Source organism: Curcuma longa, chromosome 5 (assembly GCF_044706935.1).
Source record: "Curcuma longa cultivar G26 ecotype Majalengka, Jawa Barat chromosome 5, ITB_CL_G26_1.1, whole genome shotgun sequence".
Lineage (NCBI taxonomy): Eukaryota > Viridiplantae > Streptophyta > Magnoliopsida > Zingiberales > Zingiberaceae > Curcuma > Curcuma longa.
Window position 1 is genome coordinate 9,274,176 of NC_133865.1, and position 15,192 is coordinate 9,289,367.

The following is a 15,192-nucleotide window of genomic DNA, read 5'->3' on the forward strand; positions in this document are numbered from 1 at the left end:
ATTAAGTACCGCGTGCTTCGCCATGCATCATCCTATGCCAAAAAATAAAATGCAGTAGTAATTAACATGTAGCTAGCCAGCTTTTTGCTGGAGAATTATTGGTGAAACTAACCTTCAGTAATCAGGATATGTCTTATATATTTATTAATTGCATGCTGATCGAGATAAGATCCTCCTTATACTCTTTTCTAGTGATTGGAAGCATATATACCTAGCTAGAGAATAAGTCAGAAAGGTTCATTGAGTTTCAAATATCAAATGTTGGTGGTATGGTAAAAGCAGCACTGATTCTGAATTAAATGACATGATTGATTTGGCATGCATCAACTGATCTTTCATTCAAATTACAAGTTAGAGGACAAAATATCTATTCAAACTTAGTTTTCAATACAGTTATCGCATCACAGGCACAGGCTCAGATATCATCGACAACTCTACATTGCAAGCATATATAAGCTGCATGCTGGAAATTAAATGAAATCCAATAAGAGCATTTTATTGGCAAAAGCAGCAGAGAAAAGAATTAATGCAAAACAGAGACGAGAATTAATGGTCATTCCTTCGAGTGTGAGAGGCGTACGTGTTTCATGCTCACTGCATCCTCACATTGGACAAAACTAGTATCTGAGTGCTTTGAGAAGAACTAATCCTAATCCTTGATCAATTACAAGTGGAGATCAATTTCATTCGATCTCTAGCTCGCTACCAGTTTTTGCATCAAAGATTCGTGACCCTTTTCACAAATAGATAACTTGAGCTATGCTAAAGGAGTATAAATCTACTCTCCACTACATATACATATAGGAACTCTGTTTGCAAGATAGATGGCTCTCCTACGTATAGTTAGATTCCTTAGTGAAATAAAACATGCAGTACACATGTTTGCCGTCTCCCTCTCGACACGTAGTTCTCCATGCCCATTCCACAGTCGTACGTATCATAACTCAAGGAACGAATGGATGAGCTGAAATTCGTCTCTCTCTCTTCTGCTTCTGCTGCTCCTTGTTACCTTTCCCCTCTCTCTCTGTTTCTCTCTCTCTCTCTCTCTCTCTCTCTCAATTGTTTCTGTGTCATTAAATATATACGGATGGCAGTGATGGCACTGTCACAATATGGGAAGTTGAATCCAAGTAGCGGAGGGGCGGAGGCTGAGCTGAGTCGATCGGCGTGGAAGTACAGCTAGCTGTCGCGGAATGGGGAGGGGAAGAGTGGAGCTGAGGAGGATCGAGAACAAGATCAACAGACAGGTGACCTTCTCCAAGCGCCGCGGCGGCCTCCTCAAGAAGGCCCACGAACTCTCCGTCCTCTGCGACGCCGAGATCGCCGTCATCATCTTCTCCAGCGGCGGCAAGCTCTTCGAATTCGGCAGCTGCGAGTAATTATATATATCTACCTTTTAATTCTGTGCTTAATAATTTTCTTATGAAAGAAATTATAGAGAAACTAATTAACAGAATTTGCTATTTATAATTCCTACTTGTTGGTGGTGGATTTGGGTGTCAGTAGGCATTTCCAAACTTGGAAGCAACGCTAGATTTGTTGCCGTTTCTGATCTCTTTTCTTTGTCATCCATAATTCTCTAGCTAAAAGTGGAGAGAAGGATCTCAAAATAGAAATATATAACTGTGAAACCTTCAAATCTAGGGTTTTTAGCTTACCAAATGGATCTATTTTCTTTACCTTTTTCATTCTTAGTTCTGAGAAAACAATCATGTTCTCTCTTTTATAAGAGAAGTTATGTGGTTTTGACTGATCTTTCAGGAGAACAGAAAGAATGATCTGTTGGCGTTAATCCAAGTAGAACAGTGATGTCTTTCAGGCTTTGGAGTTTAAATAGAGTTCTTTGCTGTGGCAATAAAATAATTTGATCTATAAATCCCTTTTTCTTCTTCTTCTTCTTCTTCTTCTTCTACTGTTATTAAAAGATGGGAAGGTTGTTGAGGAAATTAATAGGCAAACAAACTTTAAAAAATGCTGCTCAGAAATAATCACATTTAGAAGCTAGTGTGTGTAATAGGTTGATCTTGGTGAATGAATGAATTAGGAAATTAGGGTTTTGCAAATGGAAATGATGATAATAGTGATGGAAAAGACATTTTTAAAAGTTGTGTTAGAAATGCTTCAAGAAATAGTTAATTAGAGGTCACATATACAGAAGAGACGACATTTATTATTTGGGGCTCTATGATCATATTCAACCCACAACAAGAAAAAAAATAATGAACAAATAGATAGATAACATCAATTGCTTATAAACCATATAGAATAGAATATCATGATTTGATTAGAGATAGTGTATTAATTTGATCTAATGCAACAAATAAACTCCTAGTTTCTTCCACTCCAAAACACTTGTACTACTTTTCTTTTGTTTCATTTTCATAAGAAATCTAGCACATGTTGATTAAGTAAATAGTGTTGTAAAATATTAATAATATTTTTTTATAAAAAAATTAAGCAATAATAAAATTAATATATAAGATATTTGATCTATCAAATTAGTAACTACAAGTACACCACATGTCACATCAATGGCCAATTTTGAATGCATTCCCATGAGTTACAAACTTTGTTAGAATGAGATCAATGAATTATATTGATGAATGTTTATTTTGATGTTAAAAATATATGCACAAAAAGACTTATGATGAACTCAAATGAAAGGGTTCTTTACCTTATAGTTTGATATATCTAGGTGCATTAATAACTAATACACATGCAAATGCCAAACTAAAATTGGCAATTATATATATATATATGGATTTCATTCTTTAATTTGATCGATAAATGTCTAGAAACACATTAGCTTTTATTTGCAGATCTAAAATTGTCACTAAATTGTAAGTTTAGATTAAATCATTACCACATTTCAAAAATATTTACATTATCAAAAGTTGCTACACATTGTTAAATATTACTTAGAAATGTTGTGCTTAACAATTATTTTTCACTAAAACTCGAACATTATTTTAAATCATTTTATAAATTTTATAATCAATTAACTACTTTATGATTGAAAATAATGAAATTAACCATACAAAACTTAGTATTAGCAACTATTTATTGAATCCCATGTAATGGCCTAGATTAATATTTAAACATTTTCTCTTAATTACAAGAATTAATTTTTTTATCAGTATTCACCTTCAGATGCATTTTCACCTCTAAATCTCTAATCTATAGACTTATTATAAATTTTACAAATTGTAGTCAAACATGGTCATAGCTTCATTATTTTTTTCTCATAATCAATCATTAGTTAGTGTTAATGATTTTGACATGCTTGAATAGTAAATAACTAATATAACAAAATATTAATATTGTATCAAAATGAACTATTATGAATTCATATTGTTTAAAACCATTAACAATTGGGTAGAATTCCTTTTAACAAGTCAAATAATTGGTATATCCACTTTTTCTACATTGATTTCATAATTATATATTTTGAGTGCTATTCGTTGGAGGATTTGGTCAGCAAATTTAAGTTGGGCTCCTATATACATCTATTTCTTATTCAATTAAAATTTAAGAGGAAGTTTAGAAGTATGTAACTACAAATACACCACATTAATTATTTTGAATGCACCATAAACTTTGTTAGAATGAGATCAATGAATTATATTGATGAATGTTTATTTTGATGTTAAAAATATATGCACAAAAAGACTTACGAGAACTCAAATGAAAGGGTTCTTTACCTTATAGTTCGATATATCTAGGTGCATTAATAACTAATACACATGCAAATGCCAAACTAAAATTGGCAATTATATATATATATGGATTTCATTCTTTAATTTGATCGATAAATGTCTAGAAACACATTAGCTTTTATTTGCATACTAAAATTGTCACTAAATTGTAAGTTTAGATTAAATCATTACCACATTTCAAAAATATTTACATTATCAAAAGTTGCTACACATTGTTAAATATTACTTAGAAATGTTGTGCTGAGAACAATTATTTTTCACTAAAACTCGAACATTATTTCTGATCATTTTATGAATTTTATAATCAATTAACTACTTTATGATTGAAAATAATGAAATTAACCATACAAAACTTAGTATTAGCAACTATTTATTGAATCCCATGTAATGGCCTAGATTAATATTTAAACATTTTCTCTTAATTACAAGAATTAATTTTTTTATCAGTATTCACCTTCATATGCATTTTCACCTCTAAATCTCTAATCTATAGACTTATTATAAATTTTACAAATTGTAGTCAAACATGGTCATAGCTTCATTATTTTTTTCTCATAATCAATCATTAGTTAGTGTTAATGATTTTGACATGCTTGAATAGTAAATAACTAATATAACAAAATATTAATATTGTATATATAGCCAATTAAGTTAACACAATGTTATCTCATTCACATATATAAACATAACAATGTGCATCTATTTTTTTGTTTTATTAATGATTCAACCAAGGGCCTTTTTAGAATGCATGCCCTACCAAAGGCCTTTTTAGTCTACATGAAAAGAAGAGTATGTTCATTTATTGAAAGGTCTAGGCTAGCTATATTTCATTAGGGAAAAGTCAATAGGATGGATGATAAAATATCACTGACTTAATTTTTTTCAGGAATATTTAGTTTGATTTTTCTGCAACTAAATATGCTTGTATTCAATCTCCCATAGATTTATTCCTACATTTGAAGGTTAACCCACTTTTATGGTTTTCTCTAGTTCTTAAACCTTTACAAATAATAAAGGTTAGAACATTTCACTTTCAGAAAATAAGTTTCTGGTCTGCAAAAAGAAGAACACAATGAGAAACATGTATTTTATTTTATCAAGAGATCAGCAGAAAAATAAGTGATCAATGAAGCTGATCAATATTTATTTTTACACCATTTATTCTATATATCAAGGCATGTCGAAATATTCCTTTAAAAGAACAATAGAAAAGGCAAAAAAAAAAGTAACTACAAGTTATGGATTCTGTTGCTCTATCATCAAAATTAGTAGATCTTAATTACATATCCATAAATCTTAAGCAGTAGCATTCTTGCTTACCTTGATGCCGTTTACTACTTAATTACTCGCATGCATCCCCCCAACTAGCAGAGAAACATTCCTATGATCTATTGTCAATGAATAAAAGTTTTGGACTTCAAAACATGTTGCAAACTATATATGTATTCTCACTGCTGCTCGAAACCCTAACCCTAGCTCTAGCCTGAAGTCATTACTGCTGCAAATAAGTGTGATCCTTTCCTAGGAGCAGTGGCGCTTTAATGACAGGTCTTGTTCTTTGTTCTCCTGTTGCATCATGTCACGAGCAAATAAGTGTACCTGCTACACGTAGCTGTGTTCCGATAAATAAGGGTACTCGAATCTACCTAATTGCATGTTTTTTCTGCATATTATTTGATCCCACATTCTATTTTTCCTAGATTCCTCATATTACTGAAGCAGAAGATATAAAATTACGCAGACACGTTTTACTAAAATGTTGATGCATGCATGCATGGATGTAATTAAATTCCTGTATATATATTTACTGTGTGTTCCTGCAGTTTTCTCTTTTCTGATTTCTTTTTATTTGCTATAAAAACTAAATGTAAAACCAAAAAAAAATTGTGAAGAAGAATGCAGTGTTTATTAGGTGTGAGTGTGTTTTGCAGGTTTTTCGAAGCCAAAGTACCTGAACTGTAGGGGGAGACAGTTGGAAAGCCTTGTCCTTTCCCTCATCGAGTTCATAAATAAGTAGATAAACTTTAGGGCGATCTTAAAAAAATTTAATTATTAAATGGAGAATGATAATCTACCCTATATATATGCTCTGATGGAATGTTGTATATTTAATATTTAGTTTGATTCTAGTTTCCAATCTTTGATTGTGCAATTTTCTATCCTCTAAACTCATTTTCATTCTTTTGTTAGTGTTTATAAAACAATCGAGAGGTATCAGAGTTGTCGATATGCAGCACAAGAGATTACTGAAGATAAGAATGAAGCTGAAGAGGTAGATTAATATTGTTAAGACTTCTTTATATATATGATTGTGCTCTTTTAATGGCTCACTTTTAATAGGGTTTTATGATACCATGGATCTTCCCAAAACCTTATTATTATGTAGAGTTAATCATACTTTAGAAGATCTATTGACATTTGCAAGTTAAAGGAACTTTGCTAAAGCAAATAAAGAATGAGTTAGAAAAAAAATAGCAAATACACTTGAGCTTGTTTAACCATTAATGTATGTAATATCTTTTATCTCTTATGCTTTATGAAATATATGAATAGACTCGATTAACAGTAATTGATAAAGTACTTCATATCGTTTGATGTTGTTTGTGTATATATCAAACGATTTTTTTTAAAAAAAAATTTTTTTTTTGAAGGGAAAGAATTGGTACCAGGAATTCTACAAGATGAAAGTAAAATACAACTCCCTTCAGTGCTCATACAGGTATTGTTTTTTCCCCCCATTAACTCAATAAATAATGTTATTCAATTCAACAAATTTTATTTATCTGACATAAAAACATTTTAAAGTGTATTTATCGATATATGTAACATTTTAATTAACTTTAATACCTTTTTTTATCTTTAGGCATTTGCATGGGGAAGACCTTGGACAACTTAAAGTCAAAGAACTGCAACAACTTGAAAGACAAATGGAATTGGCATTGTCTCTGATCAGGCAAAAAAGGGTTTGTTTTTTCTTAAGTTATTTTTTTGTTGTTGTTGTTAATTGTTTCTATTTCTCTTTGCTTGGCATTCTTTGACGTCTTAATTACTTCACTTAATTGATTTCTTGCAGATAAAACTATTGCTTGATAGGATTGATGAACTGCAACAGAAGGTAACATTTTCTTCTTTTTTCTTCTTCTTCTTCTTCTTTTGTATTTTGTTGTCACCTGTCGCTCATGATCTATCTCTACCTCCAATTCTTATAGTGCATTAAAGATCAAAGCAAATAAAGGGATAAGACAGTTATTTGGTGGAGCAATTGAAAATTAATTAAAAATAAAGTATAGAAAGATTTAAAATACAATATTAAACAACAAACCAGCACAAAAATGAAGATTATCCTTAAGGATATTGATTAATCTGACCTTAATTAATTCAATTATCCTTATTATTTTGTGTCCCTCTATTAGGCAAAATTCTCAATGCAATTAAGCTTTTGGTTTTTTATTCTCCAAGGAAATATTTTAAATACCCTTCTCGCAATGGGACTACAACGTGCACGGGGCACAATGGCGATGGCGAAGGCATTGCCCCTAGGGTTGTGAATGAACCAAGCCAAATAAAATTTTATGTTATTTGATCTTGTTTTGAAATATAATCGAACAAAACCAAACAAAGTCTAAAATTAACTAAGTCGTTATAACAATTTTAAGCTTGGCTTTTTTTAGCTTGAAGTTAATTCCAGTTTGGCTTGAACTTAATTTGAACTTGGCTTAAATTTGATTCTTTTAAATGTTATTGAGCCCTTATTTGAAGCTTGTTTAGTGTTGTTGTATTTTTAAGCTTGTTTTGGTTTGCAATTAATTTGAGATTACAACTTATTTATTCATTTTGAGGACTTATTTATTTATTGATAAATTTGATAAGAATTTTATTGATAAACATTGATTTACAAGATTTGTTTATGAATATTATTCATCAATATTATTTATTAATAGTCCATAATCTCTATTTATAAATATTTATAAGTTAAATACATATTTGTTCAAGATTATTTATTTAATTTAATGAGTTATTTAAGCATATTTATTTAATTGACATTATGCATATTGAATAAATATAAGTAAGTCTAAGTTGAACATCAAATTTATTCACAAACGTTTGATTCATTTACAACTCTAATTACTCCCTAGCAACAAGATCTTAGAGTACACAAGATTGATAATGGTGGTGGGGCACTCTCAGGAAGAACACAACATGTTTTGTCATATGTGGTGCATACAACAAGATGGACGACGATTCAACTCTGGGTGTACAACTTCTACTTCATCATCTCATAACTAATGTTGTAACGATGACTCCTCATAATATTGGAGCTCAATGGAGGCTAGTGCGAGAGAGGCACTAGTGACTCCATCCCTATTAGTGGGACATTCAACGACATATCACTAGTGTTCTCGAAGGTGGAGAGTGACAAGGAGGACTCAAAGTAGAATGACTAGTCAAACATGGAGGATTTAATTTTTACTATTGATGAGGAAACTAAAGTCGAATCAGATATAAGGAAATGATCCAAAAATCGAGGCATTTTGAGTAAAAGCCGACAGAAGGAGAATGAAGAGGAAAGTTAGAGGATAAAGTATTTGAGATAGTTTCTTCAATTTTACCAAGTAATATCCCCACGATAAAATTGTTTTAGATATCCTAATAACTCACTCTATTGTTTGGATTTGACACTAGAGTACTCATTAGAGCAGCATCATACTATAAGGGGTCTTTACAATGTAGCAAAAGATGATAACGTTCACCCTTAACGCCCCTCATTGTCAGCTCCACAATGAGATGAGGAGAGTAAATCACAGTACCAAGCAACCTCTTAGGTGGGAGGGCAAAAATTCTAAGATAATGAATCCAACGGGAATCGATCCTTGCCCGATGCATCAACTTTACCACTCGAGTACCAACTTGATTATGTCTGTGGGAGCTATAAGGGGCTTTTACAAGTCGTCCAAAGTAAAGAGGTTTTCTATGAAGATCATTTTTTTAAGCTCACTAAAGGACTTATATGAACTCCTAAGAGGGTTAAGAGGAGGGACATGAAATTATTTTTAGTCAAAAATAATAATAAATCTCCTTCATGATCAATTTGATTTCCTTTTGACTACGAATTGGCATATATAAACTCATAGGAGGTTTATAACTTGAGCTCCTTTTTTGACTATGAATTGACATATATATATATAAACTCATAGGAGGTTTAGAAAGAGCCCTACAAAAGTTTTTTGGTACAAATAGATATTGAAAAAAAATCTTTTATATATATATATATATATGAGATGAACTTTACCTTACCTTCTCCCTTTGTTAGGTTGTTCTAATTTTTTGTCCTCTAACAGCTCAAAATTTTTCATTCCTTGTTTACTAGTTTCTTGTATATATATATATATATATATGCCATCTATTCCGTACACTAATATTGTCATAATTAATTCTGCTATGATGATCATGATGAATTTTATATTCGAGGAGGAGTACTATGCTATGACATTTCTTGTATCAGTTTTCAGTCACTGAACTTGTATCTGATATTGTGTCCTTTCGCATGGTCCATTGTATTTGCAGGAGCAACATCTTCAAAACCAGAACAGTATCAAAGAAAAGGTGGTGTTCGATTAAATTTTTGTTCTTGCAACTGCAACTCGATCGATATTCTACTTCCATTTTTGTTCTATTATGTATGATCAAATTAAAGCTTGTTTCAGTCTGAAGGGAGTGGCTCTCTTAAATCCATTGAAGGATGCTGGAACTGCAAAGCCATGGCTGATGGCAGTGTTCCCTTGCCACTGCGTGCTTGCCCTCTCAACACCACCAACACCAACACTACCAATACCATGCCTTCTGAAGCATCCTTGCAGATTGGGTACATGCATGACCTTTAAAGTTTTCCCTTAACTGTTCTCCTGATTCTGATACATCGATCATCTTCTCCGACCAATCGATAGGTGTTGGAATTTCGCCCATCCTGAAGCTGCCACGGAAAGGGATGACGACACTTTAGGAGAGACCAACTTCACAGCTGTTCGTTGGATTCCCTGAACTAAACTAAATTAAAATGCATGCATTTTCAAATATGTAGGAGGATTTGAATCTATCTATCTATCTATCTATCCCGTGTATCTTTGCATTTGGTCAGACAATATTAAGTACTACTACTTCCTTTCGTCATGCATCATCCGATCCTATGTCATAAAATGCAGTAGTAACATGTAGCTAGCCAGCTTTTTGCTGGAGAAGATTGGTAAAACTAACCTTCAGTAATCAGGATATATCTTATATATTTATTAACTGCATGCTGATCGAGCTAGATAATATCCTCCTTATACTCTTTTCTAGTGATTGGAAGCATATATATATATATATATACCTTAGCTAGAGAATAAGTCGAGTTTCAAATATCAAATTTTGGTGGTAAGGGAAAAGCAACACTGATTCTGAATGACATGATTGATTTGGCATGCATCAACTGATCTTTCATTCAAATTACAAGTTAGAAGACAAAATATCTATTCAAACTTAGTTTTCAATACAGTTATCACATCACAGGCTCAGGCCCAGGCTCAGGCTCAGATATCATCGACAACTCTACATTGCAAGCATATATAAGCTGCATGCTGGAAATTAAATGAAATCCAATAAGAGCATTTTATTATTGGCAAAAGCAGCTAGAAGAGAAAAGAATTAATGCAAAACAGAGACGAGAATTAATGGTCATTCCTTCAAGTGTGAGAGGGGTGTTTCATGCTAACTTTATCCTCACATTGGACAAAACTAGTACTAGCTAGCTACGTACTTTGTATGAATTAAAACCTCTTTCTCTTTCATGGCTATTGGATCTGAGTGCTTTGCGAAGAACTAATCCTAATCCTTGATCAATTACAAGTGGAGATCAATTTCATTCGATCTCTAGCTAGCTACCAGTTTTTGCATCAAAGATTAGTGACCCTTTTCACAAATATATAACTTGAGCTATCCTAAAGGAGTATAAATCTACTCTCCACTACGTATATATATAGGAACTCTGTTTGCAAGATAGATGGCTCTCCTTCTACAGCTTCTTCTGGATAACATGTCTGTGGTGCTATAATGTTTAATTTTGTTAGTCATGTATCATTCGAAAATCACTCATCAATATTATGGCAAGCATTTCTCATTAGAGTATTACTATCAATTAGTTGGTCTTCCAAGAAACAACATTCTCATCGACTGAAGTTGAAGTTGAAGGCGAAGAAAGTTGCTAGAAGAACTTAGCTTCTCTTCGTTTGCTTCACTAACAATTTATTGTGATAATGTTGGCATGAATTATTCTATACAAGTCACGCGAAGATCTAGTTTTCACAACCAACATGAATCAAGTTAATTAAAATTGATTTTTATTTTGTTGAGTCTTGTTCTGGTTGGATGCCATGGACAGTCAAGCCACCAATCAATAAAAATCCGACTCACACGTAGTTGCTCCCGCCGATGAAAAAACCTAAAGAGAAATTGAATAGAAGGATTAGATGGGTGTCAAGGATTTTCGATAAGCCACTTAATTCGACTCTCAAATTAGTACTGATCGAAGAAGATGTAGAAAAGAAAGTAGACGAAGTTACTGAAGTTTTCGAGAGAGATTTTTTATACCTGTTGGAAGGTTTATATACTTACGAGAAAGGAATCTCCATATCGACCTGAGGGAAGACCTCTACCGGGGCCGAATAACCAAGTATGCGAGTTGCTTACATGGGTCCCCACATGAGGCGTCTGGGGAATCAAGTCTATCAATCTCGTAACTGCCCCGTGGCTCGACACTACTAATTATTCTTACTTTTTGGATGTATGCGCAGGCATGAGGAGATTCAGGGAATCAGACCTGACAACCTTATAATCGCCCTGACCCGTTGACAGACATCACACGCTTGGAGGATTTTGACAGTTTCTGTATAAGGCAGGGGCGGTGGCTGAGATGAGGCTTGGAGAGATCGAGCAGGCCGAGGGGGCGCTTAACTTAGAGATTCGGAGAGGACAAGCAATGAAAGAGCTAATTAAATCATCCGAGAGTCGAGCGGGGCCGAGGGACCGCTTAACTTAATTAAAGATTCAGAGAGGATAAGCGATGGAAAAGTTGAGTCATCCGAGAGTCGAGTTGCCAAATTGCTGAGTTGTTAAGTGGCCAAAGAAATAGAGTGTTTGAGCGACTGAGACGGTCAAGAGACCGAGTAGGCGAAATCGAGTGAGATGAAGTGGTCGAGAGACCGAATAGCTGAGTGATCGAGTGGGTTGAGATGGTTTAGGTCAGGATGCCCGAGTGGTCGAGAGATCGAGTAGTCAAAATGACCAAGAGACTGAGTAGGTTGAGATGACTCAGGTCGGGATGACCGAATGACCGAGAAACCAAGCAGTCGATATGGTTGAGTGGCCGAGAGAGCCGAGAGACTGAGTAGGTCAAGATGTCTCAGGTCGGGATGGCCGAATGACCCAGAGACCGAGTATATTGAGATGACTCAGGTCGGAATGGCTGAGTGGGCGAGAAACCGAGTAACCGAGATAGCTTAGGTTAGGATGCTCGAGTGGCAGAGAGATCGAGTAGGTCGAGGTCGAGCTAGAGGCGTTGGCCTACTCAAGGTTAACTATTGACTTTCTGATTTGACACATCAGCTTGCTCCTTAACCATTCCTGCCACCTAAGGCTAATCAGAATCTACCACATCAAGTCTCAAATTCTAGACAAGTAGTTTCTTGATGATTTTCATATCATGTTGTGGGATCGATCGATATTCAAGAATATGTTTCTAAATGAAGATATATTTGAAATGTAAAATCTTTTATATCCTTCAAATAAAAGCATGTTAGTTACTTTAAGTAGTTTGTGTACATACTCAAATAAGCACCATGAACAAAGTATGATTTACTAAGTTCACCTCTATTAACCTTATTTTAAGATACACTTCTAATTAAATTACATGACTTATCTTTATTTTTTTCATGGTCTAAATGATTAGGTATTATTAGATGATATAATTATTATTAATTAAGTGAAAAGTTTTAGATTATTAAGTTCTTTGAGTATTAAAATTAATCCTTAATCAAATGGGTGTAGTACCATACTAAATATATCTTCTACAAGCCTACAAAATAGATAAGAATATTATTTATTAGCTACTCAAAGCGGATTTATACTAAATATATTAGTACTAGAAGCATATCTATCTATTAATTAAAATGAAACACCCATCTAGTACTCCATATATCAGTGTAATTAGTAAAATCAAAACATTAATTCTTAAGAAGTTGTAAGTATAGAATTAATCAATGATATATTCTTCATATTTATTTATAAGAAACATAGGAAAAGCTTTAAATAATGGAGTAGCAATCAACAATTTAAAACCTAAAAGCATGATCATATCACTTAAGCACCATGAATCTTCCTGATAACGCTAGCTCTAATGGTGTATTAAAGAACTCATGCACTTGTACTAGCAGGCCAAGTCAGGAAAGAGCAGAAGAATAGAGAGAGTAAGAGAACTCACATGCTTCTTCATTTTATGCTTCTTTCAGCGATGCAGAGAAAGTTGCAAAGAGTTCCGTACACTGTTGTGAACAGTGGGCAGACTCCTAAAGCTGAGAATCGCTGCAAATAAAGAAAGAAAACAGATGGATCACATTTTTTTTTTCTCTGATTGGGAATTCAATCGCAATGGATTATGTAAGAGAGTTAACAAGTGGTGCTTTCTCAGGCAGATTCGATGTTATTTTGTACGTGTACAATTGAATCGAATGGTTTCTGGACATAAAAAAACAAATACGGAATTGTTTGCTTTCAGAAAATCGAATATTTAAGGTTTCGTGATCATCTTCTTCTTCCTTCTTCATCCTCCTCCGGGCACTCCAGGTTTACTCCGAAAAGCCTGACGAACTTCCCTCTGGCTTCCGCAGCGCCGACGGCCACCGGCACCGAGTCTAGCACCGAGCTGGCGTTGCCGTTGCGGTCGTAGATGACGCTGCCGGCTCGGCGTTCTTGCACTCCGACGTACTGCGAGGGAAACACCGGCGGCGCAGCACTGCAGGGCCTCGGGGCATCGAGCCCTCCCCAGGATGGCATCCCTATTTGTGGGCCCAGTGCGTCGGGGACGGGGGAGAAAGGAATTATGAGAGGGTAGAAGTGCCTGCGGCGGTGGCGCAGGTCGATGAAGAGGCGGCGGTCGGCCCCGCCGCCGCCCGCAATAGAGCGGGAGAAGGAGATGGTGTCCCCCGCGTAGAGCTGCTTCTCCTTGACGAAGCGGCTCCACCCCTTGGTCATGACGTAGCTCTGGCTGCTGTGCCAGTAGGAGTACCGGAAGCTCCACTGCTTGCCGCCGGCGTCCTCGAAGCACAGCACCAGCCCTACGCTCGCCGACGCCGCCTCCAGCGGGAAGAACCGCTCCGCGTACTGCTTCGGGATCACCAGCCGGTTCAGCTTCCCGACGTCGCTTGGCGTCACCACCTTGTCGAACATGTGCTCCCGCTCCGCCGCCACCCCCTCCGTTCCCCCCAGCCCTCTCCGAGAAGAAGACATCAAGCAAGAAGAAGAAGGAGAAGAAGAAGAGGAAGTTGTAGACTGCACAACTCTAAATGCTTCCATTAACCAGATGCAAATTCAACCTACTCTCAATTTCTCACAGATTTAAAAACACACATGCACAATTAATTAAGAGATCGAAAGGAAGAGGAGGAGCAAGTGAGTGAAGATCGAAGAAGGGAACTAATCAATGGAACAAGTTTAGTGATCGATCAAGGGGTGGAGGAGAAAAGAAGGGAGAAAGATAGAAGGGGGACCATGTCAACTAAGCCTATGCACGCATCCTTATCATCTTTGGATGAATGTTAATTACTTCTTGTGTGTGTGACAATGTAATTAAGCACGATTTGGCACTCCATTTAATTACATGCATGTAGTCCCAGGGCCATGGTACCGTGATAGGATATCTAGGTTCTCACCTAAGTATCCGTGGTTCGATCCCCAACTACGACGTATTTGTAGGAATTTTTTTTCAAATGGGGATCGCAATCAAAGGATATATACTGAGCATCTGGGGTTAGCCGCTGCGTGCGCTTCCCGATTTACCTTGGTTGCCGGTGAGAAACTTCCATGGGACCGAATCGGTCATCTCAGGGATTGAGTGTGACTAACCGAAATTATCATTTTTTTTTAATTACATGCATGTAAAACTAGCAAACAAGTCTGCCTCTGAATAGATTAATCCACAAGTTGTTTGCTAGGGTACCAAAAGGATATGCATAAATATGATCTGCCAACAGTTGTGGGGTGAAGATAGGGGAGGAGATTTTTCCATTGTCATTAATTTGTGTTAACTTTAATTATCTGTCTTAATATCGTGCTTAATCTAACAATCAAGCTTTAGATAGACAGAGACATATGATAATATAATTGGGAGTCAATTTTCTCTTTCTGTATGTGTTGTAGCTTTAGTTGGATTTAGGTTTTGACTCTGTGC

At 35.2% G+C, this 15,192-nt stretch overlaps 2 protein-coding genes across 2 annotated transcripts; one reads left to right on the forward strand and one right to left on the reverse strand.

The window, feature by feature from the left end:
- The first annotated feature begins 1,193 nt into the window (after positions 1-1,193).
- LOC141829825 (agamous-like MADS-box protein MADS3) lies at positions 1,194-9,755 on the forward strand. Its single transcript, XM_074717326.1, has 8 exons — positions 1,194-1,375; positions 5,907-5,988; positions 6,374-6,435; positions 6,580-6,679; positions 6,790-6,831; positions 9,282-9,325; positions 9,412-9,579; positions 9,662-9,755. Exons 1-8 carry the CDS (start codon positions 1,194-1,196, stop codon positions 9,753-9,755), a joined length of 774 nt encoding a protein of 257 aa, XP_074573427.1.
- A 3,710-nt stretch (positions 9,756-13,465) lies between these two features.
- LOC141829382 (B3 domain-containing protein Os03g0120900-like) lies at positions 13,466-14,456 on the reverse strand. The gene has a single exon (XM_074716838.1). The coding sequence runs from the start codon at positions 14,316-14,318 to the stop codon at positions 13,548-13,550; it is 771 nt and encodes a 256-aa protein (XP_074572939.1). The 5' UTR covers positions 14,319-14,456; the 3' UTR covers positions 13,466-13,547.
- Between the last annotated feature and the right edge of the window lie 736 nt (positions 14,457-15,192).

Bases quoted from the DNA above. Each gene is read 5' to 3' on its own strand.
- LOC141829825 (XM_074717326.1), top strand. From the start codon at position 1,194: ATGGGGAGGGGAAGAGTGGAGCTGAGGAGGATCGAGAACAAGATCAAC. The intron at 6,680-6,789 runs GTTTGTTTTTTC...GATTTCTTGCAG, and splicing joins CTCTGATCAGGCAAAAAAGG to ATAAAACTATTGCTTGATAG. The intron at 6,832-9,281 runs GTAACATTTTCT...TTGTATTTGCAG, and splicing joins TTGATGAACTGCAACAGAAG to GAGCAACATCTTCAAAACCA.
- LOC141829382 (XM_074716838.1), bottom strand. From the start codon at position 14,318: ATGGAAGCATTTAGAGTTGTGCAGTCTACAACTTCCTCTTCTTCTTCT.